Below are 25,286 nucleotides of genomic sequence, written 5' to 3'. Positions count from 1 at the left end.
GATTATCTCCTGCTCAATATTGCACATCTGTTGTTTCATCAGCAATGCCTCTACTTATCTTGGGTGACAAGAAAAGAACAAGGCCACAAACAAGAACTTTGCCTAATTATTATTATTATTATTATTATTATTATTATTATTATTAATAATAATAATAATAATAATAATAATAATGTAATTCAGGCTACAGTTTGGCAAGTACTTTTCACTGCACAGAATCTCAGCAGCAGGAGGTAATCAGTGGACAGGTGGAAAACATCATTAAATATCTCTGATTTCATTAAAATTATGGCTACAGAGAACCTGAGGTGTCACCTCAGCCTGTCTGGGACAGGAGCTGCTTGGAAATGTGAGACAGATCCAATGTTCATCCCTGGCCAAGAAACATTTTCAGCTGATGGACAGAGTGGTTCCCATCCTTCATCAAAATATTCCAAACTCCAAACTGCTGGTTTTGGAAAGTGGTCCCGGTGTTTGTGGAAGTGTTTTATTAATTTACCAACCCACCCCCATCAGCTGAAACGGGATGGGAGCGAATTCATCAACCTTTAAAGGAAATTTTGGGAAGCTTCAGCCCCTTCCTCTGCCTCCAGTGTGGATTAACCACCCCTAAACTCTGCCAGAGTTAAGCCTGACCTGTTCCAAGAGCTCCTCTGAGCTCCAGCTGAGGGATCCTGGTTTTTCAGGGAGTGTCCTGAGTGTCTGATCCAAGAGAACACACCTGCTAATGCTGACAGCTCTCCTGAGTGTGTTTTTCACACTGTGGAACTTTAATTTCCCCGATTTGTAAGAATCTCACCTGTGAGGATGTGAAAAGCTTTGCCAATGTTAAAATACATCACAGCTGCCCCTTCCTCCAATCCCCACAACACACAGGAGAAAGATGGGTAAATGTGACATGGTTTAGTATTAAAAAATGTAATATCTGCGGAGGTTTTTATCTTCTAAGTGCTTACAAAAAGTATTTTTCCAGAAACTGAAGTGTGACAATTCTCTTTCACCCCACCTGGGTGGAACAGAAACAAGTGATGATACCCTCCAAAATTTCACATTGCCTCACAGTAATCGCTGATTTCACAATTAGCACTGGATTTCCTTAATTTATGATGATTAAACCAAGGTGCCACGAGACAGCTGCTGTCCAACTGTTAAAGCATCACCAACAATTAAATCCTGGTTCTGCTCATCCTGTGACACCTCTGAGGAGGAGCTGGGGCCAGAGGAGGTAACACAGCCCAGCGAGGGGTGCAGCTCTCAGTGATGCTGATCCTCGTGTCAGATGTTTTTGGCTCCAAGTCCCAAAGGCATTTCAACAGCACAGAAGTAGAAGGGTTAAAAGGAAACAAATCCAGAAGAGAATTTGTGATGCTTTTTGGAGCAAGGCGGACGCGTAAGAGCCGCAGAGGATCTGCAGAGGCCTCAGCAAACCCCACAAAAGCCGAGCAGACAAAGCTGGCAGTGCTCCCACAACTCCTGGGGGTGTTCAGGGTGGGTTTTTTGGGATTCCTCCTGAGCAAAGCCCCAGCCAGCTCCTGGACAATCCTGCTTTTGTTCAGGCCAGGCTGCATGAGCAGGGCACGTCCAGAGCGTTTCTGCTGCCGCTGCTCCCCTGTGCAACCCCCAGTTAGGAAGTTAAGGAGGTTTTTTGCTGGTTTTTACAGAATTGGAAGGAAATTAATCTGACATGGAGCTGATCAGCTGGAGCTCCGGGCACTGGGGCATGGCTCAGGGATGTTAACATTCACAGCAGGAGCTTCTGCCCGCCGGGGCTCTATGGAAACGTGGGGCCGTGCCAGGGATTTCACAACGGCTCTTGAGGTCGGACTGGCTTGGAAAAAAAAAAATAAAGTCCCCCTCCCCTTGCACTGGGCAAATATCGAGGCTGACCTCTAGCCCAGGAGGCAGCTGGAGGATTGCTGAGCTCAGGGACAGGCTCAGCTGTTTTGTCTGTGAAATAGTGGAAAATTCCCAGCGGGGAATAAAGCAGGGTGAGGAAAGTTTCGGTGTCATGGATCTGCCCGGGCACATCCCAGCGCCGAGGGGCAAAGTCTGGGGAGCAGCACAGGTCACACGGGGAGCACCTGGGCTCCAGGTGGGCCTTCTGACCTTCATATGAAGCCTTTTAATGTGATTATTCAATGAGGCAGAATCGCTTTAAATTATATATTTGTATGAGGGACAGTTTGCAGCTTTGTCCAGGACAATTAAAGCTGAGCTTTAATTGTGTCACTGCAGTGGAACAAGAGCTGAGAGCTGCCAGAGGCCCTTCCAGACACTGTCCCTCATTTTTCAGCCTTTGGGAAGCGGCTTCAGCTGTGAATTCCAGCAGCTCTGCTGGAAGAAATGCTCAGGGATTGCTCATCTGAGGAGAACTTGAACTCAGCCGTGGAATTAAGAGGGAAAATCCCAACAGCGTTCACAGAACCTGGGAAAACCCAGCTCAGGCAAAGGGAAGCCGAGGGAAGATTGGAATTACTCATTTACATGGGAGTTCACTTTATTATCTGGAAGGAAAAGAACAGGAATTGTTTTATCTGCAGGTAAAATAACAGGAATGAACCTGGCCCTGAGGGCAGCCAGGGACCAGCAGGAAGCTCAGAATGAGGGGAGGCACATCCAAGACACATCAGGGCAGGGGGAATTCGGAATTCCAGGGGGAATTCGGAATTCCAGGGGGAATTCAGATCCTGGGAGTGGGTAAGGGACCTGCACTCTGTGATGTCACCCCACAGGACATCCAGCTGCTCCTCTGATTCCTCATTCAGGCAAAACTTCGTGGCCTTTGAACAACAAGAGCTGTGCCAGGCCGAATTTAATTCCTGGTGAAGGTAAAAAACATGGATTGCATCAGAACACAAAAAATCCTGTAGCTCCAAAACTGTTTTTTGCTGTTTGTCCCTGGCTGAGATTGCTGGATAAAAGTTAAAGGAACAGTTTTCCAGGGAAAAGAGATCTGGGAGGATGCTGGAGAGATGGACTGGAAGATGATATTGGCATCCCTTTTTTCTTTCTGGAGCTGAGGAGTAACTCCAAAAGTCTGGAAATGGCAGCCCCAGGTGAAATCACAGGGCTGATTCACAAGGAGGATCAGCTCAAATGATCTCCTTGGCTCACTGAGCACCTTAAAGCTGATGCAGCACAGAATCTGAGTCAGTAAAATCCCATCATCACTTGATAGTAGGAGGAAAATATAAAGCTACAAAGAACCAGATCAAATACTGACTTTGTTCAAGAGGAAATTCAAGAAGCACAAGTGCAGTGTATTTCATGTAAATAGGAAAGAAACCACACCTGGAGAATGAACATAATTTGTGGAGAATAATGAAAGGAGAAATGTTTTGTATTTATCACCACAGCACTCAGAACCTCCAGAACACTCAGCAAAATGAGATGTGATGGAGAGATTGAAATTCACTTTGGAGAAGGGGAGCAGAAAATGGGAAATGCTGTCCCTGACCCAGAGAAGTGATATTGATTAATTAAGCTGAAATAGTCTAAATTTTCCATACTAAACAGAGTAAGAGGAGAGACAACACAAGCGGTGCAATACACAGGAGATGCCAGCAAAAAGTGAAAATTAAAAGGTTTTTATTGACCGATATGTTCTTCCTGAAAACTTCTTGAGATGTACAAACTGGACATTCAGAACTGATTTGTACATTCAGTATGTTACACTGATTCTTGGAGCCACTTGAGAGAGAGAGAGAGAGAGAAAGAGAATATCATTGTCACTTACAGGATGTTCACATCGTTGCAGACACCAAGAAGTGTGGACACATTCTAGCCTAGAAGTGAAACCAAAACAGAACTGGACACCATGGTACACGGAAACGCCGAGCCCAGCCTCACAGCAACCCAGCCACGGGGCCTGCAGCCCCCTGCCAGCCTCTGCTTATGAAATTCAACCCCTTTTCCCAGAGCCTGGAGCTGTTTGGGGAGTCCTTGGGGCGGGGTGATCCCTGCAGGGTGTTCAGGCAGTGTCTGCAGGGCCCTGCGTGGATCCGCTCCAGGGAGGTTCCACACAAAGCTGTGCTCTGAGACCCTGCAGTGCCCCTTGCTGCCCACAAGGCACACAGGATTAGCCCAAATTAATGACTGCCTGCTTAATAATGCAGATTTTGCCTGCTCCACCAGCCAGGGGTGATTCCACAGCAACCCCAGAGCCGCTCGTTTCACAGCCTGAAATGAAATTCTCATTTCTCCACAGCTTCTCCCGTCACTCCCACGTTTGTTTTGGAAAGCTGCAGTCATGGAATGCTCACAGCAGAGCTCTGGGCAGTGCCTGTGCAGCAGCAGATCTCAGATCCTGTGGGTCACACATTACCTGGGGACCTGGCCCACACATTTGGACTTGTTTGCAATTCCCCAACCTTTTCATCACAGTCCTGGAGTTATTTTCTCCCCCCCTAAGAGCACAAGGTCGTGGGTTCTGAAGAAAAGAGGTCTCTTTTATAAGCTCAATACAGTACTTTTATATTTCAGACTATGATATACAGTGTATACCATAAATTAAGACAAATACTTGTCACTTCATCTATGTAGGCACGAGAAAATCAGTGACTTTATTGAAGTGGAGAAATCTTCAAGGGTATCATGATTCTGGACTCCATCTCCTGAATAAGGGGCACTGAAAAAAAATGGGGAGGTTTTAATTTCACAGACAGAGCTCAGCACGTTCAGTAATCATCCCTCTAGCACGGCAGTTTAGGGAAAAAAAATGATTTTAATATCATCTCTCTCGTTTGAAGACAAATATTTCCACTCTTTTCACCAAAATGGAAGTGATCCTACATTTTTCTGGTGTAGCTTTCCTTGAAATGTGCCCTGTGGAACCCAGGGCTGACGTGCTTGGCACATTTCTGGGAGTTTTGTTGTGACAGCTTTCTTTGATCTCCAAGATCTCCTGGCTTTTCGTTCCAAAGTCTAAATTCCCTTTTCCCAGCAATGCATTTAACAAGGCTCCTGTATTCCATGAAATATTCAAAGTAATCATTTCATATAAAGGTAAATTTCACTCCTGGCTCCCTAAATCTTTGGACAAGCGTTTACACAAACCTCTTCTTTCACAGAAGTGCTGCTATAAAAATTCACTATTAATGCAGCAATTTTTTAGCACTTGGGCAACTTTTCCCACATCCAGCCAGCTGCAAAATTCACTTTAGCTCAGTGCAATGCCCCTCTGCTCCTTTATAGACTAAAAACTGCCACAGAGACACATTTCCCCCTGAGATACAGAACTTTTTCTCCCAGTGGGATGTGCTGAGAAGCCCAAAGTCTGCCCCCAGCATTCCAGAGGGGTTAATGGGTTACCTGTGTAATAAACCAGCTCATCCCAGCCGGGTTTGTGCCACGCTGCGTTCCTGATGTCCTCCCTGGTCTGCAGGTCTTTGTAAGCTGGGAAAACAAGCACAGAGTGACTCCTTTCCCTTCTGCACATGAAGGGATCCCTCCAGAGAATTCCAAGGAGGAATTAGGAGGCTGGGAAGAGCAGGAAGGAAAAAAAAAATCAGGAGTTCTCTGCCAGGAGGAAAATTTTTTTTGTGCTGCTCCCAGAACAGCACAAACAGAAGGAGCTGGGGAAGAGAACACCTGGGCACAGGTAAGATAATGCAGAGCTCTACGTGAGGGCTGTCAGATTGCTGAGATATCAAATTCTGGATTGCTGGGATATGAAGAAAAATCAGAGTAACTTCTAACAAATTATTGTTTTTCAAGTTGAAACAACCCTGAGGTGTTTATGAGTATGAATGTACAGAGAAAGCCAGAACACCTCCATGCAGGAATGGAAATAAATGCCTGATTTGCCTTTCTGCAGGGGTGGTGAATGTGAGGCTTGAAATGCAACTGTAAAAAAACTGATTTCAGCATGAGCTGGGACAGCAGGGCTGTGGTTGTGGGGCTGAGAACAAAATTTCACATTGTCTCACAATAATCATTGCTTTTCACAATTAGCACTGTATTTCCTTAATTTATGATGATTAAACCAAGGTGCCATGAGACAGCTGCTGTCCAATTGTTACAGCATCACCAACAATTAAAACAAATCCTGGTTCTGCTCATCCTGTGACACCTCTGAGGAGGAGAGTTCTTTAAGAATTGAGTTCTTAACTGAGAGAGGGACAGCAGAAACTGGGGGAGAAACAGAACAAAACAGGAAATGTTCATTTCTTGTTTGGCGAAGAATCAATTTGCCTACACAAATATTAAAAAAATAGGAAAATAAAAAAACTTTAAACCCCAAATTTTAAGACCTTTGCCTTTTGTAAAACCATTTCCTCCTGGGCAAAGTGACTGGGCTGAGTCAGAGGGAGGAAAAACAAAAGCAGAGAGCAGGAATTTACCCCAGAGGTGATGGACCATGTAGAGCTGCCCAATCTGGGAGAAAAAGCCCCCGACGGCTTCATTGCTGTCCTGGCGGAACCGAATCGCACGAGCCCTGCAGAGGAGAGAGACAATCAGGGAAAGGGGAGGAAAACACAGCAAGGGAAGCTGGAATGCTGAACTTTTAATTGCATTAATTCAGCAATTAAAAGGGAGAAAAAACCTGCACCACGCTCGTTTTCAGCACTAAGTAATTAGGATTTACCTCTGTGTCTTGTTAGGATGTGTTAAAATCGGAGGCTGCATTTTCACTAAGCTCTGCATTGATCATTTTTCAACCAAATTCAGGGGAAAGATAATTGCTGGAACAGTGTAAAGTGGCCTTTTTATAGCAGGTTTTATAGCTAAATCCTTAAGTTTTAGTCATTTCAGCTTTGCCACATTAATTTTTCACTGATTTTGTGGAATACAACTTTTTATTCATGTAGATCTTTGCATGAATTAAGATAAATATTTCTCTTGTTGCACCTTATAAAACAGATTTTCTACCAGTAGGGATGTGCCTACTTTAAAAAAAATAAATTCTAAATTCAATTTGTTCAAATGACTGCAATTGAAAAAATTATAGCAATGACAAATCTGAAAATCTAAGTCCTCACCTTTGTTCAAATAATTGAAAATACTCCAAATTGTTTAATTATCAACCACGAGAATTGCAAGGACATTGAGTGACAATTGCAAGGACACTGAGTGTAAATTGAAATAAGCTTACACTGGTTAAAAATAAGACAAAACCAGAGGCACATAATCGATAGAAAACTGTCTCAAATACTTCTAACCCATCTATTAAAATACAAATGTGCTGCTCAGCAGCTTTTCAAGAAGCAACTTGACTTTAAAAGTTTAAAGAGCCAAGATTTAAGCTGAAGTGGTTTTGGGAAAGATGAACCAGGAAGTGCCAGTCCTCCCAAGCAGCTTTCTGCTGAAAATCCAGGTTTTTTGCAGCAAACTTAAAGGGCTCTGGGGAGCAAAACCAAACCACAGAGGGTTGTTTTTGCAAAAAATTCCTTTTTTTTTCCCTCAGAGGGTGACAGGACTGTGTGAGCAGGGGTGCAAGTGCAGCAGCAGCCCCTAAATTGTGGGTTTGGTGGCTCTGGTGCCACCCTGGCACCTCCTGTCCTGCTTTTTCTACCCCTGCACCTCTCAGCCAGGCCTGAAGGCAACACTTACCAGTAATTGCCCCACTCAATCATTGTCCCAGGCTGCAAAAACAAATCACATTGTTAGAACTGCAGTTAAAAAAAAATTACACAATTTTCACACTGTTTCTGTATATGGAAACCACCCTGCATTAACACAATCCCTTCCTCTGAGTGATAAGAATATTAAAATGATCTTTTAATTGCTCTGTTTACCACCTCTCAGTCATCTCTGAAGCATCCCTCAAAACAAGCACAAGGTTTCAGCCCTGCAGACATCAGGATCTTACACTGGTTAAAAATAAGACAAAACCAGAGGCACATAATCAAAAGAAAACTGTTTCAAATGCTTCTAACCCATATCAGGAGCCTGCCTTCCCCTCAGACCCCACACTCTGGGAGCAGCCCTGACTCAGAAATCAGCTTGGATTAAAAAGCAGATTTTTCAGACGAGCTCTGTTTGCCATAAAAGCCCCCCTGAAGGTTTTAGGACAGCACAGAGCTTCAAAAATCAGAAAAAAACGAAATTCTGACTTACTCTGAGTTGGTAGGATCTCAGCTCATAAATGTTAGGGCCATCTCTGGGGACAGGCTCGTTCCAGAAGCTGAACTCCAGCAGGAGCTGGTTCTTACGGGAGAGGAGCATGTTCCCCCTCTCCTTACGGAATTCTGTGAATTCCTAAAAAATAACACAGGACAAGGGGTCAGATTCTGCAAAAACCAACAGCAGGACACGATGGTGGCTTAGATTGGGGGTTTTTAATGCTGTCAGGGTTGTGGGACAGAGAAATCCTGAAAGGAATCTGAATTTTCCCTGGTGAATCTGAGAATTCCAAGGATTTACACGTGAAGGATTCAGGAATTAAACCTGAACGTGACAATAAATTCTTTCTAAAAGAGGTTTCTTGTACAGGGAGGAATGAGACACTTTGGTATCTAAATCTGCATTTTTTTTTTTAAATTTGCTCTCTTCTGAGTAACAAAATCAGTATTTTTACCTTATTTTGACGAAGTTTGCTCATGACCTCATTGAGAGCTGGGTAACCTCCCTCATATCTCCACAAATGAACTGAAACAGAGAAAATTTCACTTTTTTCAGGGATGTCCCAGACCAGTGGTAAATCTAATGGAAAAATCACACTACAAAATGCTCTTCACACTACAAAATTACACAAAAATAAAAACCAGGCAGCAGGTTTGAAAATAGATTTTCACTAATGAAAGCACTACACATTGGAATATTTTAGGGATAATGGAATCATCTGCTTTTTGAAAGGGGTTCTCTTGGAAAAATTTGCAATTTACCCTGAGGGTAACAGAGGAGTTTCTGAAAGGACTTTTTGTTGGCATGCCAGTAAGGTGTGATCACTTGTGATGACTATTAGTGAAATTAAGATTCAGCTGAAGAGGATGACTTAGTTCCAAAAACGTGCTTTGTACCAATTTCATCTAAGAGCAGCAGAGGGGCAGATTTTCAGTTCAGTAAATTACTCCAGCACAAAAGCAAGACACTTTCTGTAGGACATGAAAAACGATGCAAATGTTATTTCTGAGCTCAACATTAATAAAAGCAGAAGAAAACTGAACATTTCCTGGGATTTCCCCCATAAAAACAGTTCCAGTATCTATGTTTGTATCTAATTTTTTTCAAAGCATCCCCTCTTTAATAAATCAGAAGAAACCCCTTTAGTAAATCACAGAAAGATGCACTTACAAGTGTTTAGTATAGCAAGGCAATAATTTCACCTCACAGAAAAATAAAACCTATTTTGTCCCCTCTGAAGGAGCTCTGTGCCTTTTCCAAGAGAGGCACTTCCCTGGGAGGGCAGAGTTCTGCTGCTGCTGCCTCACCCCAGGGCAGATCTGAGGGATCCACCTGACATTAACCCAAGCCAAACCCCCCAATCTGCTTTATTCCAGTGCTGCAAGAACATTTCCAAGGCAGGCTGGGGATGCAGGGACAGATCCAGCCTGTGCTCATCTGTTCCAAAAGCAGCCACTGGGATTTGCCTGAGGAATTCCCATTTCAATTGTCCCCGTTCCCCAATTCCCCTTCAGCTTCCAGGGCTGGCTCTCAGACATTGTTTGCTTCATCTGCTGTTAATTCCCTGCATTTGTTCAGTGTTAATATTGCAATGTGCTGGCAGTGCAGGGAGAATTGATGTGTGCAGGAGTTTATTCTTTAATTAGGAAGCAACAGCACCGATCCTGGCACAGCTCTCACAGACCCTCTATGGATTTGGATCTGTGGCTTCCCATTCCTTCCAATTCCCAGGGCTTTTTTGGGTTTTCTCTCTACACTGGGCTCTTTGGAGTTACCTCTGTAGCAGCTCTTCAGTCAAGTCTAGTTCCAGTTTGTTTTCATAGTTAGGCAGTATCCTTGTATGAACATGAACAGAAAGATTTTTACTTTCCCCCGGTAAAGTTTACTGTTAAGTTTACAATGCTGGAATGATTTGCAATTTGCACTTCATTATCATACAGCAATTACAGTCTGAAGGGCTGAGCAAAGCTTTAATACTGCCCAAAGGAGGGACGAGCCCTGGCTTTGCAAGTTACCCGTAAATACTCAGGAGCTGTGCCCACAGGACTGTATTTTATAAATAAATCCCCAAAACCTGTTAATATCAACAGCCATCACCAGCAGGAAAACATGAAAATTAACACCAACAACGAGACAAAACTGAAGGGATGAAGGCTCTGCTGTCCAGCCCAGCAGGACAAAAGCAAGCAGTGCACATTTAAGACACCCCCTCACTGGACACATCCCCACAGGGGGGTTTGGGTGCCAACAGAGATGATTTAAAAAGAAGAAACCTGCCAAGCACACGGGTTTACATTGGTTTACTTCTATCTCCTACCAGCCTGATCTTGCTCTCCGTACCACGTGTTCCAAGTCCCCACCAGAGCACAAGGGTAGTGTTTTTCTTCATGAATCTTTGGCAGCACCTCTTGACTTGAAAACAAGGAACACACAGACACTGGGTTGCATTGACCTTCAGGGAGGCCACAGTCCATAAATGTATAACACAGCATCATGCTAGGAACATTCACAAGCTTTATTTTGCAGAGGAGAAAGCTGAAATATCAAATTCTGCTATGCAGGGGGAAGGTGGATACACCCCCATGGAGAATTAAGGTGAGTGTTACCATTTGTTTAGAATAACAAAGGATCCTTTAGATGCAGTAAATTTGGTGTATCTAAATAATTCTGTCTATCTAAAAGGTTATCCAATACATCAGGAAAACAAATATCTCGATATCTCACTGACAATTCAGCCTGCATGGGTGATTTGCTGGAGGAAAAGTTTTTCTTTGCTTGAGGAAAAGCTCCCCTCAAAGGGGGGAGAATGCACAGAAATATGAAAGCACACTCTTCTAAACAGTTACAATTGCTGAGCTGAATGAATAAAAATAACTTGATAAAGAAAATAATGGCTGTTACCTCAGAGTGTTGCTTTTTGATTTTAGAAATCTTACTTTGAGGCAGTTTTGAGGCTCTTACTTTGAGGCAACTCACCCACTAATGAACAGTGGGACTGCCTTAAAAATACCTCCAACACAAAATCTCTGTCTGACTCTTCCCAGGATTTCTAACACTCTTTCAAACTTTAGAAGTGGCCCATATTAGCATGAGGAAATTAAGTTTTGCTGATTGCTGACTTGGCCGAGACAGCTTTCCCTGCACTGTGCCTTGATGAATAAGTCAATTAGTCTGGTTGAACTCTGCCTTTTCTATTTTTCCCTAAATAATTACCCTTCTGCCTCAGTTTGGCTCACAGGCAACGAGTCTCTGCACACTATCAAGGAATAAAAAGTAGGCTGGGCTGGGGCTGGCAGTCATTAGAGATGAGTTTTCCTCTGGATTCTGCCACTGACTTTCCAGACAACCTTGAGCAAATCTCATTACCAATTTGTACCTCGATATTTTCTCACTAGCCGGTGTCAATAATGTGATAAAATAACTCTCCAAGGATATTCTCAAGGATGTTTCACCACCAGTTCATTTTAGCAAAGCAGAATGAGATCCTGGAAAGGCAGCTTTGAAGAGGAATGGGAAATTATTGCATAATTCTACCATATATTATTGCAAATTAGAGAAAAAATGCTCCTAGAACACTTTTAAAAAAAAATTCCCTGATTTTCCTAATTTTGTTCTGAGTTCTTCAGAAAGGCTCTTTAACCCCAGTGATTCATGAAATATTCCTGTAATTGTCTTCATTACATTATTGATTAATACCTGATGACTAACCCTCATTTTGATTTGATACAGCATCAACCTGTTCTTTTTTTTTCTTTAGGGAGAGGCAGGAGGGAAGTTCAGAGAGGCTTAATTTTGTTTATTACTTTATTCAAGTTGTCTCCTTGCCTGAAATAGTTCCAGTTGCTCTGGAAAGAATCAATCTAACCACAGATATTTCATCTGACTGCTGTCAGCAGTTTCTTTCTTTGCTGTTTGTCTCTTTCCTTGAAAACAGAAATCTCTGCTCTCACTCAGCATTGAGGCAGCTCATGAAATACTGCAGAGAAGTGATTCCCTGCCTTGCATAATTGGACATGTTTATATTCAGCTTTTAAACAGCAAGCTGGCTGAATGTTAATTGTCCTTTACCGTGTATCTATTTTTTAAACAAAAAAAAGCTAAAAATACCTCGATTGAATGTTATTCTAGTGGCTTTTTATGCTTCTAAAGCAGCTCTGCGTTATCCAGCCCAACACAGGGAGGCACAGAGGGGACAGCTGAGGACATGAGGGGACAGAGGAGCTGTGCAGCCACCCAGGACAGCTGAGGACATGAACTGGGAGCTGGGACTTGCTCCCCTCCCTCCAGCCCAGCTGCTGTGCTCACACCTCAAGGTTGGTTGCAGAAAGGTGTCATTATGCTGAGAATGTTTTTATTGTCACTGAGAAAAGCACTGCTGGGTGGCAGGCTCACTCCATCCCAAATTTAAACACTCAATTCTTTCAGGGCTCCAGAGGGGGGATTGTGGAGGCAGAAAAGGAGGAGTATTTCTGCAGTTTTACCCTTAAAGCAGTCAATTGCAAATGTGAGTAATTCCTGTGTGTTTTAAAGCTGTAACTTCTTGGGAAAGCTGTCCCAGTGCTGCTCCCTCTGGAGGGAATCACCCCAGTGCAGAGACCCCATCCAAGGTTTGTGTGACTCCTTGGGAGAGCTCAGCAACGGGGATACAAACGAGCTGAGAGGAAATCAACCCCTGGGGTTTTTTAACACCTCACAGTTCTACCTGAGTTTAACACTGGTGTAGTTTTATTCATCAGTGATCTCTCTTTCCTTCCAGTGTGCAGACATAAACCATCCTCAAGCTGGCAGCTGCAGTGGGAATGCCAACATTCCACCTTTCCCTGCAGGGATCAGGAGCTTTAGGATCACCCAGGGGAGGGGGAGAGCTGCTCCTACAAATGCCACCAAAGCTCTCATGGCAGGAATCACCCTCAGCTGCAGCTTAGGAGAGGACAACACCAAGAGGGAAGTGGGGTGAACTGAGTACAGGACTTTTTGCTCTTTTGTAGGATCTATCTAATACCAAATCCTAAAAAAGCAGCATTTTGTCACCTCCCCTCTACACAGCTATGCTATCTCCCAATTTCCAGACCAAATCACCACGTCTAAAAGTTGAAGAGAGAACTCACACACTTACCAGAGCTTGTTGTAGGCCTCTAGACATTCAGGTTTGACGTTGTGAACTGCAACAACAACAAGAGGGCCGTGAGGCGGGCAGGGGCACAGGGAGGGGACGGGGCTGGGCACAGGGTGTCACTCACACTGCAGTTTGTACAGGCTGCTGGTCTCCCGCTTGGCCAGCAGGTTGGAGTGCGCGTCTTTCCTGGGATCCACCTTGCGCACAAAGAGCGATTTCAGCCAGCTGTCCTCGCGGGAGCTGCGGGCCGAGGAGCCCAGGCCCCTGCAGGGAACAGCACAGGCACTGAGCCTGGAAACAAAGGGTTAACGGGAACGACAGGGACAGCTACAGGCACAGCTACAGGCACACCTACAGCTACAGTCACACCTACAGTCATAACTACAGTCACAGCTACAGTCATAACTACAGTCACAGCTACAGTCACACCTACAGTCATAACTACAGTCACACCTACAGTCATAACTACAGTCACAACTACAGTCACAGCTACAGTCACAGCTACAGGCACAACTACAGTCACAGCTACAGCCACAGCTACAGTCATAACTACAGCCACAGCTACAGTCACAGCTACAGTCACAGCTGCAGTCACAGCTACAGGCACAGCTACATCACAGCTACAGGCACAGCTACAGTCACACCTACAGTCACAGCTCCAGTCACACCTACAGTCACAGCTCCAGTCACAGCTGCAGTCACAGCTACAGGCACAGCTACATCACAGCTACAGGCACAGCTACAGTCACAGCTCCAGTCACAGCTACAGTCACACCGATGCCTTGGGGAGGCTGGAATGGAACAGACTGGGCAGAGCTGGAGAATAAAGCAGAGATTTGCTGAAAGGCCTTTAGAGCACACCTTGGGCAGGACAAGAGCCTGGCCAGGGATACACCCAAGGTGGACCCAAAATGGTCACAAAATGGACAAACGGTCCCAAGGTCTCACACTTTGATAAGTTTTGTCCATTTGCACACTGGGGTTTAATTGTCCAATTCCAGCTGCAGGCTGTGAGGTCCCATCCTTCTTGTTCCTCCCTCCAGCCACCCTTGTTTGTGCTTTTGGGCTGAAAGTTGTCCTTGGTTCTCAGCAGGAAAAGGATTTGTTTTGTGTCCCTGCTGTGTGCAGAGCTGAGTGACCCTGACTGAGCTCAGAGCTGCACCCCTGGGCAGCACAGAGCCTAAAAAACATGAAAGTCAAAATTTAAGGCATCAACACACTGCTGAAACTTCCCAGCCAGTCTCTCCCAGCAAGGTAAAGGCGGCTCATGGCCACTGAGATTTATCATTTCACTCCATACACTTATTCACATTATCTATGGTTATTCCTGTGCAGTACTGCCTATTTATCCCCTTTTTAACCCACTGTCTTTGCCCAGGGCTGGGTCTGGCCTGGTGTAAACAGTCAGGAGTGAAAATGAGCAAAAAACGTGCAGAAGAGAAAGTGTGCACAGTGTGAAAGGGAAAGGAACTGCCATATGTTCCTGTACTGCTTAAAGACAGCTCTACAAAAGGGAAAGGGAAACGTCTTTAAAGAGGAAAAATAGCATGAAAGACTAATTTAGGAAAAAAGATGAGCGGCAGGAAATAACCAGCCAGGAAATATTTCAATTCCAGATTCTGGCAACTGCCTCACAGGGGGACACAGAGCCAGGCTCTCTGTACAACATCCACGTCTCCCTTGCTTCGAAACACAGGGGTTTCACTGTCTTTTCTTATCTAATCTTTATTCAGCTTCTCCAAGTGCACTTTCAAAGTAGTGACACCTCCCTTTACATCACAGCACACAGACCAAGTGATAACTGTGGTCTTCTAAGCAATGTGTTAAAGGAATTATTCCTCTTTTCCAGACGACCAGGACAAGGAATTGGATGTATTTAATTGATCCTCTACAATGTCTGACAAGCTCAAATGTTTTTGCTTCTTTCTCTTCCTTCAATCTGCCTTTTTTTGACAGCCCCACAGCAGCCACAGTGAAGAAATTAATTCTGTCACAAGCTTCTCCTGAAATACTAAAATACTAAATGTGGTATTTATACCACATATATTTACTTCCACTATGGAAATCTCAGCCTTTTCCTGCCTCAGATATCAACTTTTCACCTTTAATTACTGACTTGGGGATCCAGAAGACAGCTGGATCTCCAGCCCAAAGCTTTCTCCCAGGAAAAAAAAAATAATAGGGAAAGAAAAATCTCAATTTCCTTTGGGAAAATATCCCCACTGACACACCTGTATTAAACAGCAGCTTTTTCAACAACCCCCCTTTTAGTCCCAGTGTCAGAAAAGAACATAATGACCTGGTTCTGCCCATGGGAACAGGATGGAGGAAAGTATTTCACAGCAGAGAAACAGCCACCAGAGCTGAGATGACCTTCAGCACGAAGAAATAATGTATAAATCTTGGTGTATTTACTGAGAATGGTGCCTCCCGTGCCCTGGGCACACACACAAACATGTGGCTGTGCTGGAAGCCAGGCAGCAATTCCTGAGGGCAGGCATTTGAAGGGCATGCCATGATAAGGCTGCTGCTGGAGCAGAGCTCTCTCCCAGCTCGGAGCACAGGGGTGAACCCCAGCTCAGAAATTCCAGTTTTGCTTTAAAAACAAAAATTCCAGGCGGTAGAAGTCAAGCCCATTCCTGCAATAGTCAGACCTGCCAACTCTCACCATTCCCTCCCCTTTATTAAACAAAGCTAGCAAAGTAATATTTAGAAAACTCATCTACGAGGATCATTGTTTGCAGCAAACTTGGAAGAAGAAAGAGAGAAATAATGTCGATGCTTTTTTTGTGAACTTCAGCAGCAGCAGGAGTAAGGTGGAGCTACAGGGACAACTGTGAAAAGCAAATTTCTTTGCTATTAGGAGAATCTCATGACTTGAATGTTAAACTGCACCTAAAACTGGAGGTATGGTTAATTTTCAAAACAATGACATGAGTAATACTTTACATTTATGGAAAATCTTCTCCCCAGCAGCTGTAAAGCTCCTCATGAGCACTGACTAACAAATCACAACTAAATACACACCTCACATAGAATAAAGGTAACAGGCTGAGTTTATTAAAGCAGATGTTCACTGAGATTCAAGGGCCTCATTTTTAATCAATATTCTAAAATACCCCTGTCACCTCACACTCCCACGAACCAAGAAGCCCTGAACTGATCACTGGTTCAATTTTGGGGGCAATCTGTACCCAGAATTAGCTCTGGAGGAGCAGGGACTGAAAACAGCTGTGAGTATCAACTTGTCTTTGGTGGCAAGTTCTCAACCTGCAACTATTAGCTGTGGGCTTTGCTTTCTTGCTACAAAGGCTGGGCTCTGAACACAAATGGCTAACACTCAACAGCTTGCTTAGATTAGATTAAAAATCAGGAAAAACACTTTTATACACTTAGCTCCTGCGTTAGCACAAAATATAACCTGGGTGGAGCATACCAGGTCAAGTATTTAGATTTTGTAGTAACCAAACCTGCCTGGAAGAGTAAGACAAACACCTTGTCTATTGTTTGACAGGTCTGTGGTCTAAACAAAGTTTATTTGAAACCAAAATAACCTCAAAACGTGCACATAAAACCTCACAACATATTCCCTGAACAGCTGCTTGCAGAGATGCTTTTAGTCTCGTCTATTCTGACGCTTGAGGCAGCAGCTTTCCCTGTCTCAAAGAAAGGGAGGAAAAACTGTGCAGATCCATCCCAGCTTGGGGATTCCTCTGTTTCCATCACCCCGTGCCTGCCTCCTACGCCCGGGAGGTGCCCCAGGAGCTCCGTGTGTGTGTGTCTGTACCTCGGGCACCCGATGCAAATCTCTGCACCCCAAAACTCGAGGGATGTGCTCCTCTGTGTGCCCCGGCACCGGGAGAGGGGTGCACATCCCACGGGAAGCACGGATACACAGCCCCGACTGCCAAGGGGATTCTACGAGCGGCTGTGAATGGTGAGGGCAGGAAGATGTCGGGATGTGCAGACAGGCAGCCCAGCCCTGGGAAAACACGGATTTTGGGCTGTGCCTCCTGACAGGAGCCGCTGCTGGCTGTGCACCCTGTTGCTCGGAGGAGTTGGGATCCGGAGCAGCTGCACGCCCTGATCCTGGAGAGACAGCGCGGTGCCGAGCATCCAGGTATTTAAACCGCAGGAACACACGTGTGCAGGGCGGCTGGACACCCCGAACGCCGAGCCTGTGGGGTGCCCCGTCCGGGCGGGGATGAGGCGTCGCTGCGGGCAAGAAGGGCTCTCGGTGCCCCCTCAGCCCGGGCACCGGCCGCCGCCTGGTCCCGGCGGGTCAGCGGCGCGGCCACCCGCCCACCCAGGGGCGGACTCGGAGGAGGGAAGGAAGGGGCCGGCCTTGCGGCCCGTGACCTTGAGGGACACCGCGCCGCCTCGCACTCCCCGGCCCAGGCCCGGCCGCTGCCCCGCGAGCGGGGCGCCATTTCCAGCCTGGCAAGGGGACGCTCTGCGCGGCGGGGCGTCGGGTGGCTCGGGCGGCGCCGGCTCCGCGTGCAGCCTCCCCCGGCGGCCCCGTCCCGCCCGCCTCGCCCCCTCAGGGCTCACCTGAGGGCCAGCCCAGCGCCGGGCGGCAGGCGCGGCACGGCGGGCGCTCCCGCCAGGCTCCCCCGCAGCAGCACTCGCGCCGCCATCTTGCTCCCGCCGCCTCCCTCCTGGGCCGGGGGCTGCGGCCACGCCCCCTGGCGGGCAGCGCCGCCTGCGCATGCGCGGCCGGGCCGGCCCCGGGACCCCCTCACGGCCCCTCAGCTGAGGGGCGACCCCAGGCCCTGGTCTGGGGGGACCAAGGCGGGTTTTAGGGGGACCCGGCCCTCCTTTGGGGACCCCAGCTCTATTTTAGGGTCCCCCAGCCCCAGTTTGGGGGAACCAAGTCAGATTTACGGGGATCCTACCCCGGTTTGGGAACACCTGCTCAGATATCTGGGAGCCCAGCCCGGGTTTGGGGCGACTCTGTCAAACTGAGCCTGGTTTGGGGGTGAGCCCAGCCCCGGTTTGGGGGAATCTAGCTGCATTTGGGGGGACCTCAGTCACAGTTTTGGGGGATCCCCAGCCTGGTTTAGGGGTACGCAAGCCCCGGGTTGGGGAGGGACCCACTTGCATTTAGCTGGACCCCCAAGCCCCAGATTTGAGAGACTGCAGCCCCAGTCTGGGGGGACTCAGCCCCACTTTGGAGCCCTCAGTCAGATTTTGGGGAATGCCAGCCCTGGTTTTAGGGGACCCAGTTGGATTTAGGGGATCCCCAGCCCTGGTTTGTTGTTCTCCCGGTACATTTTTCACTCGCTGGCAGCTGAAGGGTTTTCCTCACAATCTGCTCCACTGTACTCAGAGGTATTTTGGCTGAGGAGGAGGTGTGTGCTGGCACCGAATCCTCAAATCACTTCAAATTAAGGATAAAGCGATAATTAGGGTAATAATTAAAGGGCAGTTCTAAAAGCACGAAGCCAATAAACACAGAAAGCAGTCAATGACTAATCCTTATCATTCCACGTAACACCTATAATGATTCTATCTTAGCCCTATAAACTTTCCCTTCCCATTTTACGATTTTGTAACAGCACTCTCTGAGACTAATCCAGAAGATAACACATATGATGTGCTTTAACATCACAAAAGTACAATCTTTGCACTTTAAAACAATTTAACCTACAATTGCCATCACTCTCTTAAATGACACAGTCTGATATGTAATTTGGTTTTAGTCACATTTTGATCTGACAGCATGGCAAGTTCTTGAGCCTACACTGGGAGAATTATAACCTTCTGTGATGAATCAATCTTATAGAAAAAAAATATGGCATTTTCACAGCTACTCAAGGGAAATCACAAGAAAGACAAGAAAATATTCACTCCCCTATTTAGATGTTGATGCAACCTATTAAACAAACAGGAAACCATTTCTATTTTTTATAATTATCTATAGTTATTGGAACACTCATATCTCATATATTGAGTTCTGTTTCCATACAAGTTCAGTGCATTTCCTACAGCCCAAGGCCAAATTCTACCCCATATCCAAGTTCTCCCAATCTCTGCTTGGATGAAGTTTCACATTTTACATTCACCTGGGCAGGAGTCAGAGCTCGGGTTTTTCCTTTCCTTTGATCAGCTGGCTCCAGTTCCTGAGGAATTTAAATAAACCCAAACCTCTGCCACAAACAACAAGAAAAACCCTACAGCTTCAGGCACATCCTCAGCCTCAGGGCCCACAGTATTTTACACAGAGACATTTCAGTGAAGGTCTCTTGACATCCCACATGAACATTGCCATTCAAAGAGCAGCATTTTTTGCTTTGAAGCACCGAAGGAACTTTAAGTTTCTCATTCCTGCTGTCCCAAATAATTTGCTGAGTTCAGTCAGGCTTTTTAGGCAGCCAGAACTGATTTTGTGCAGGAAGTTAAAGGGTAAATGATCTTTAATAATCTGACAACAGCACAAAACACAACTGGAAGCTGCTCAGTTGCTTAAAGGAAGGTATTTTAGGTCAGAGGATGAGATTTTAGGTCTGATACACCTTCTTTGCTTCCTAAAGACCAACAGACACTTTGGAAAGGATTTCTCACAGCTCTCATATCCCACTCTCCCCTCTCACACTGCCAAATTTTGAGGCAGATGCCCTTTTGGATGCAGAGTCAGGGCCACAAGGCTGCTGCAGCAGCTGCAGGCTCTCAGCTTGCTGTGTGTCCTGGAGCAGGGGACACGAGATCCCAGAGCTGTACCAGGATAAAATCATCTTTTATCATTACCTGCTCTGGTCTTTAGCTCTATGTTAAAGCATGCAGCAAACCAGCACCTCTATCTCCCCCAAATGTGTTATTTTATTTAGCTTTTTGGATGAGATTAGATCTAATCACCTTCACTTTTACTTTTTGGCTTTGTGTTCTCATCAGCTCCCCTGTCCTGCTGGCTGCTCAAAGAGATTCAGCTCCCCCTGAACAAAATCCTGCCTTGGGGCAGGTGACAGAGCCAACCACTCTGAGCTGCCCAAAGCTTTGATTCTCACCTCTGTGCCACTATAAAGGCAAAGGGCTGTGTTTTTGTTAAGAGTTTGGAAGTCAGAAGGCACTGAGAGAGGAAATAAGGACACAAGCATGCAGCTGGTTTTAAAATTCTACACTTCCTTTCAAAAGCTTTAATAGCATCTTCTCCAGTAACCCTACAAACCAGAAAAGGCTGCCTGAAATACAGAACAATCAAGTAATATAATGACCCTCCCCCCAAAATTAAACATCACAAAGTTGTAGTCTTGTCTTAAAACAGAGGGGTCATTCCAGGAGGGCAGCTGGCTTTGGGAACTGTCACTGGGGCAAAACTACAGATACCAAAATGAAGTGTCAACACTAAACTTGTGTTTTTCTCTGTATTTCCATTCAAAGCTCCAGGTGCCCATCAATCTGCAAAAACATCTCTTTGCATAAGCAACTACATTTACCATTTATTTTGACTACAGATTTCACTGAAACATTGAACATATCACAGCAGGGCTTCAAACATCCCTGACAGAGAGAGACAAAAGCTGGAAGCCCTCTGCTTAAAATACTTCCCCTACTGTTTGTCTGTTGAACAAACTTTAAGTTCCTGAAGCTTCTCACTTAGATAGGTAGTATCTGCCTCGGTGAGATTCTCAGAATCTGAGAGGTTTTCCAGGAATCTGGTCCCTGCACAGGGCTTTCCTGTGATGGGATCTATGACATTGCCAACCTTGAACACGATTTCAGCCAGTTCGTGTTTCACGTGTTTGCTCCTTCGCTCGGGCAGAGCTTTCAGAAGAACAATGTCTCCAACAACACACTGCTGCAGTGGGTCATGGGCAAAATAGGTTTTTCTTTTGTTAAAGAACTGTAAAAGGAACAAAAAGAATAAAAAACAACAAAAAAGAAAGCTTGGCGTTATGTTTCAAAATTATGTGATGGGCAAATGTATAATTAATGTATAATTAATATCAAATAAATAAATTTCACTAAAGTTTTGTGTATCTTTTCAAGTGAGATTCAGTTTGGATCATAAAAGAAATGCAACTGTGCACTCTACAGGTTCTCCACAGAAAGCACAGCACTGCCCTTCCCAATCTCTTGTCAGGATGTTGCCAACTGAGCTTGGAGAAAAGGAGATAGGAAAAAAAAAGCTCTGAAATCTGTATTTTGAAGTTTTTTATATGAATTTTCTTGCTGAAATAATTTTTTTTCACATAAAAAGGCTTTTTTCTTTTTTTTTCTTTTCTTTTCTTTCTTTTTTCTTTTTTGGGACAGCAGAATTCCAAATCCTTTCAGAAATCAATCAGGTTAAGAAATAAATAAAGGTTCTTATACTGGATAAAATATTGAAATGGACTCCACAAGACCCATTTTCCAATCCTGACTCTATCCTTAATATTCTGGTCACCAAAAGCAATTTATTCTACCTCCATGTACCACTGTTTCCTCATTTAAAATGGAGAAAATACAAATTTTAACTTCCTGTTTGAAGTGCATTGACAAGGGATAAATCCAAGATCACAGCAGTGTTACAATTGTGCATACAGAAAAACCAGCTATAAAATTTATTGTACAAGTGACTAATAAAACTGTCAAGGCTCCAAAGCATGCTCCACATCAACGTGAAACATTAAATCTAGGCGTGAAACAACAAAAGCTTACCTTCCCCAAAAGATCAAATGAAGTGCATTAACAAGGCACTTCAAAGAAATACATTTAGCAGGTAATTTGTAAGCCCTCACCACTCACTGCTTTTCATCCTTTGCAGTCATCCCCACAGCCAGATCCTTAAGGAGTTTGATTTGTAAAGAGTCATCAAAATTTTTAAGAGTCAAATCAACAGAACATTTTCTCCACAGGATACAAAACCCACCAGGCAAGAGAAATTGTTCACTGTGTTACCTTCAGCAAGTAGGGATCCAGCACAAGCCTCGTCACTCTCACTTTGGCAGTTTTCTGCATTTTGGTCCCAATTACCTTCCCCACTATCCATTTTGCATGGACAGCTCCACGTGGGACAGACATGGTTCAGTTGTGGTCATGCAGTGCCTGGCAGCAAGGAAAGCAATGGTGTTACTGTAACAAAGTAAAAAACACATAACTGCTTTCTGATCAGCCCCCAAAATTTCCCTTATTTAGGAATAACAGCTTCATTTTGTTGGAAGAACAGTCTAAAACTCCATTTACTGCACTAGCTCAGCATTTTAAATACAGAAGGGATGTCACCATGTCCTTGCTATCATTAAAAGTTACTTCAGGACAGCAGTAAAACTGGACAGGACAGCATGAGGATGAGACCTTACCTCACAGAGCTCCTTTGAATCACCCCAATTGTCACAAACACAACAGAGAAAAGTGCAGCTGTGGCAATTGTTCATTGAACTCACCCCCCAGCAGCTCTTTTGGCTGGAAACCTTTTCATCACAACAGAGGGCACCCAAACAAGGCAGCAGCCTACAGCTTTTGCTCAAAGTCATTTGTTTCTGTGCCTCTCATTATCAGCTGAGCTGATGAAACCTAAGGCAGGTAATGAGCTTCTCAAGCCATAAATGACACATCAAAGAGCTGCCTGATCCACAGCACATGTATTTGCTTTTGAGTTCTTTCCTGCAAGTTAATTATATTCCATTACCTTATTCGGTTTAATTAGGGAGAGTTTTCTGTACCACTCTTGCAAGAGTCAGGGGAAAAACCAATAGAAGACTTGAATCGATATTAAAACGGATGGAGATTAATGACCATTTTCTCTCCCACTCAGACACGCTGTTAAGCACAACCTACACCTGTGTGTTCTCCATGCCCCCCAATTTGTAAGACACTTGCTTTGATGTCAAAACACATCAAAAGAAGAGTTTAGGGATACAGGGGCACAGCCATAGCATGAAACGCTTCAGCAAATACTCGGGGCTGCTTTTGCCACGCCTGACTCAGCCGTGGGCGCTCAGGATTCAGTGTGGGGGGCCCCTGGGCTAAACACCCCACTCGGACAGGCGTGTGGGGACAACACCCACCGAGCACCGGCAGACGGGGCTGAAAGAAGAAATTAAAGCAGACAGAGAGCCCTCAGCCCTCCCCCACCGCGGCTCCCCACAGCGCTCCGCGCCAGGCCCTGCCCCGGAGCCTCAGCGCCGGCAGAGCCGCGCAGGCAGCGGGGCTCAGCCGGGCGGTTCGTGCAGCACCCAGGGGGCAGCCCCAGCACAGGGGAGCCGCAGAGGGGAGCCCGCAGCCCCGGGGACCCCGGCTCCTCTCACCGCCGCCGCCGCCGCCGCGCCTCGGGGGCCTGACAGGAACGGGCGGCGCCCGGCGCGGAAGCGGCGCGCGGCGGGAAGGGGCGGGGCCGGGCCGGGGGGCGGGGCTTAGCGCGGGTATTTAAAGGCGCAGGCGGCGACCCCGCCCTCAGAGGCGGTGAGGGAGAAATGAGTGTAGGTGGTGGAGGGAAGGGAATCGTTAAAGCTGGAAGACATTCCTAATAAGCGTTTTAAAGATTCTTTAAGGCTAATGGAGGGTCTGGAAGGGAAGCCTTGAGAGGAGTGGGTGAGGTCACTTGGTTTGTTCAGCTTGGTGAAGATGAGACTGAGGTCAGACCTCGTTGTGGTCTTCGAGGGGTCTTCTCATGAGGGGAAGAGCTGGGGCAGGTAGAGAACTCTTCTGTCTCACATGCAACAAGGGTCGAGGAGGTGGCTGGAGTTGAGGCAGGAGAGGTTTATGTTGGATATCCAGGAAAGTTCTTTCACCCAGAGCGTGGTGGAGCACTGGAATAGGCTCCTTAGTGCAGCGGTTATGGCACCAAACCTGACAGAGCTCAGGAACTCAGATACGTGCTGGGATTCCTGGGATGTTCTGTTCTGGGTCCCTTCTGCCTCAGGATGTTCTGTGATTCTTTGATTGTCAAGTCCAACCGTGTATCCAGCACTGCCACTATAACCCCAAACTACATCACCCAGCACCACATCCAGACACTTCCAGTAACCCTACAAACCAGAAAAGACTGTCTGAAATACAGAACAATCAAATAATATAATGACCCTCCCACCAAAATTAAACATCACAAAGTTGTAGTCTTAACACAGAGGGGTCATTCCAGGAGGGCAGCTGGCTTTGGGAACTGTCACTGGGGCAAAACTACAAATAACAAAATGCAGTGTGAACACTAAACTTGCATTTTTCTCTGTATTTTCATTCAAAGTGGGGATGGTAACCCCACCGCCTCCCTGGGCAACCTGTTGCCATGCCTGACCACCCAAAAAGTGAAAACATTTATCCTAGTATCTAATCTGAATCTCCCATCTCAGTTTAAGGCTGGTTTTTCTTGTCTTCTCACTGTAGAAGAGAGTGACCCTACCTCACCACAACCTCTTTCAGGTCACTGGGGAGTGAGGAGGTTCCTCTCTGAGCCTCCTCTTCCAAACAAACGCAGGCTCTGGGTGCTGAGGGACCCCTTTACGTGGAATTTTGGAGATGGAGCTGGCTCTCAGCACAGCCTCTTTGAGGTTTCTGCACGTCAACAAGAGTTGTGCTCTTCCCCCTGCTGATAAGTGATGAATGTGAGACAAATCTTGAAGGTTTTCCATATAAATCCAGAATAATTATAGTAGATATGGAAAGAGAGCTGGCCTTGCTATCCATAACGTGGCAGATACTCAGTTTCTGTCAGTCTGGGTATAAAATGGAGGATTAGCAAAAAAAACCAAAATAAACAAACAAAAATCCCCCAAAACAAAAAACAAAACACAAAGCAAACAAACAAAAAAACCAAAAAACCAACCCCAAACTTCTTAGAAAGTGAACAATGGCAAAATTATTGGACTTTGAGGTAACGTGCTCCTGGTCTTTCCCTGTGACTTCAGGCTGAGGCCATCCCTTATTTTTCTTTATTTAAATGTACTCACCACTTTCTGCTGGTATTTTGGCTGCTGCCCCGTTTTGAGCCTTGCTCTCTTTCCGGTGTAGATTTTCCATCATGTCTCACCCAGGACGAGGACAGGTAGGGATTCATATTTAATTAACAGCACAACTCCGGGCAGTTTTCCTTCTTAAGGTGGCTGATATGGGGAGAGCAGGAGACGCTGTTGAAATAGTTTGATCAGATACCATCCAAAGAGTTATTCAAAAGTTCATTACCATTTTTTTT

The 25,286-nt window shown here is 45.6% G+C and overlaps 2 protein-coding genes across 6 annotated transcripts; both read right to left on the bottom strand.

The window, feature by feature from the left end:
• Positions 1-3,571: 3,571 nt before the first annotated feature.
• Positions 3,572-17,886, bottom strand: NIPSNAP2 (nipsnap homolog 2). Of its 4 annotated transcripts, none has more exons than XM_063402529.1 (11): positions 17,732-17,874; positions 13,305-13,471; positions 13,181-13,226; positions 10,382-10,476; positions 8,519-8,589; positions 8,059-8,199; positions 7,552-7,583; positions 6,342-6,436; positions 5,311-5,394; positions 4,523-4,627; positions 3,572-3,785 (listed from the first exon to the last, which is right to left on the bottom strand). In XM_063402529.1, the coding sequence occupies exons 1-10, from the start codon at positions 17,815-17,817 to the stop codon at positions 4,563-4,565; spliced, it is 882 nt and encodes a 293-aa protein (XP_063258599.1). In that variant the 5' UTR covers positions 17,818-17,874; the 3' UTR covers positions 3,572-3,785; positions 4,523-4,562. The 4 variants fall into 4 exon arrangements, with proteins under 4 accessions (XP_063258599.1, XP_063258600.1, XP_063258601.1 ...); XM_063402530.1 differs by having other exon boundaries at positions 3,572-3,690; XM_063402531.1 differs by having other exon boundaries at positions 3,572-4,627; positions 13,305-13,444; positions 17,732-17,886.
• Positions 17,887-20,282: 2,396 nt separating this feature from the next.
• MRPS17 (mitochondrial ribosomal protein S17) lies at positions 20,283-23,504 on the bottom strand. Of its 2 annotated transcripts, none has more exons than XM_063402533.1 (3): positions 23,407-23,504; positions 22,058-22,204; positions 20,283-21,020 (listed from the first exon to the last, which is right to left on the bottom strand). In XM_063402533.1, the coding sequence occupies exons 2-3, from the start codon at positions 22,178-22,180 to the stop codon at positions 20,727-20,729; spliced, it is 417 nt and encodes a 138-aa protein (XP_063258603.1). In that variant the 5' UTR covers positions 22,181-22,204; positions 23,407-23,504; the 3' UTR covers positions 20,283-20,726. The 2 variants fall into 2 exon arrangements, with proteins under 2 accessions (XP_063258603.1, XP_063258604.1); XM_063402534.1 differs by having other exon boundaries at positions 22,058-22,231; positions 23,407-23,471.
• Positions 23,505-25,286: the final 1,782 nt, after the last annotated feature.

The sequence above is a fragment of the Prinia subflava genome, chromosome 8, assembly GCF_021018805.1.
Source record: "Prinia subflava isolate CZ2003 ecotype Zambia chromosome 8, Cam_Psub_1.2, whole genome shotgun sequence".
Lineage (NCBI taxonomy): Eukaryota > Metazoa > Chordata > Aves > Passeriformes > Cisticolidae > Prinia > Prinia subflava.
The sequence above is the reverse complement of the archived record's forward strand: the minus strand, read 5'-3'. Positions and strand labels throughout refer to the sequence as shown.

What these genes read in the sequence shown, in the direction of transcription:
- NIPSNAP2 (XM_063402528.1), bottom strand. Translation starts at nt 17,817, where the DNA reads ATGGCGGCGCGAGTGCTGCTGCGGGGGAGCCTGGCGGGAGCGCCCGCC. An exon ending in CAGCCTGTACAAACTGCAGT is followed by an intron (nt 13,227 to 13,304) that starts GTGAGTGACACC and finishes TTGTTGTTGCAG; the next exon opens with TTCACAACGTCAAACCTGAA. An exon ending in GCAAACTTCGTCAAAATAAG is followed by an intron (nt 8,200 to 8,518) that starts GTAAAAATACTG and finishes GTTATTTTTTAG; the next exon opens with GAATTCACAGAATTCCGTAA.
- MRPS17 (XM_063402533.1), bottom strand. Translation starts at nt 22,180, where the DNA reads ATGTCTGTCCCACGTGGAGCTGTCCATGCAAAATGGATAGTGGGGAAG. An exon ending in TGGATCCCTACTTGCTGAAG is followed by an intron (nt 21,021 to 22,057) that starts GTAACACAGTGA and finishes TTCCTTTTACAG; the next exon opens with TTCTTTAACAAAAGAAAAAC.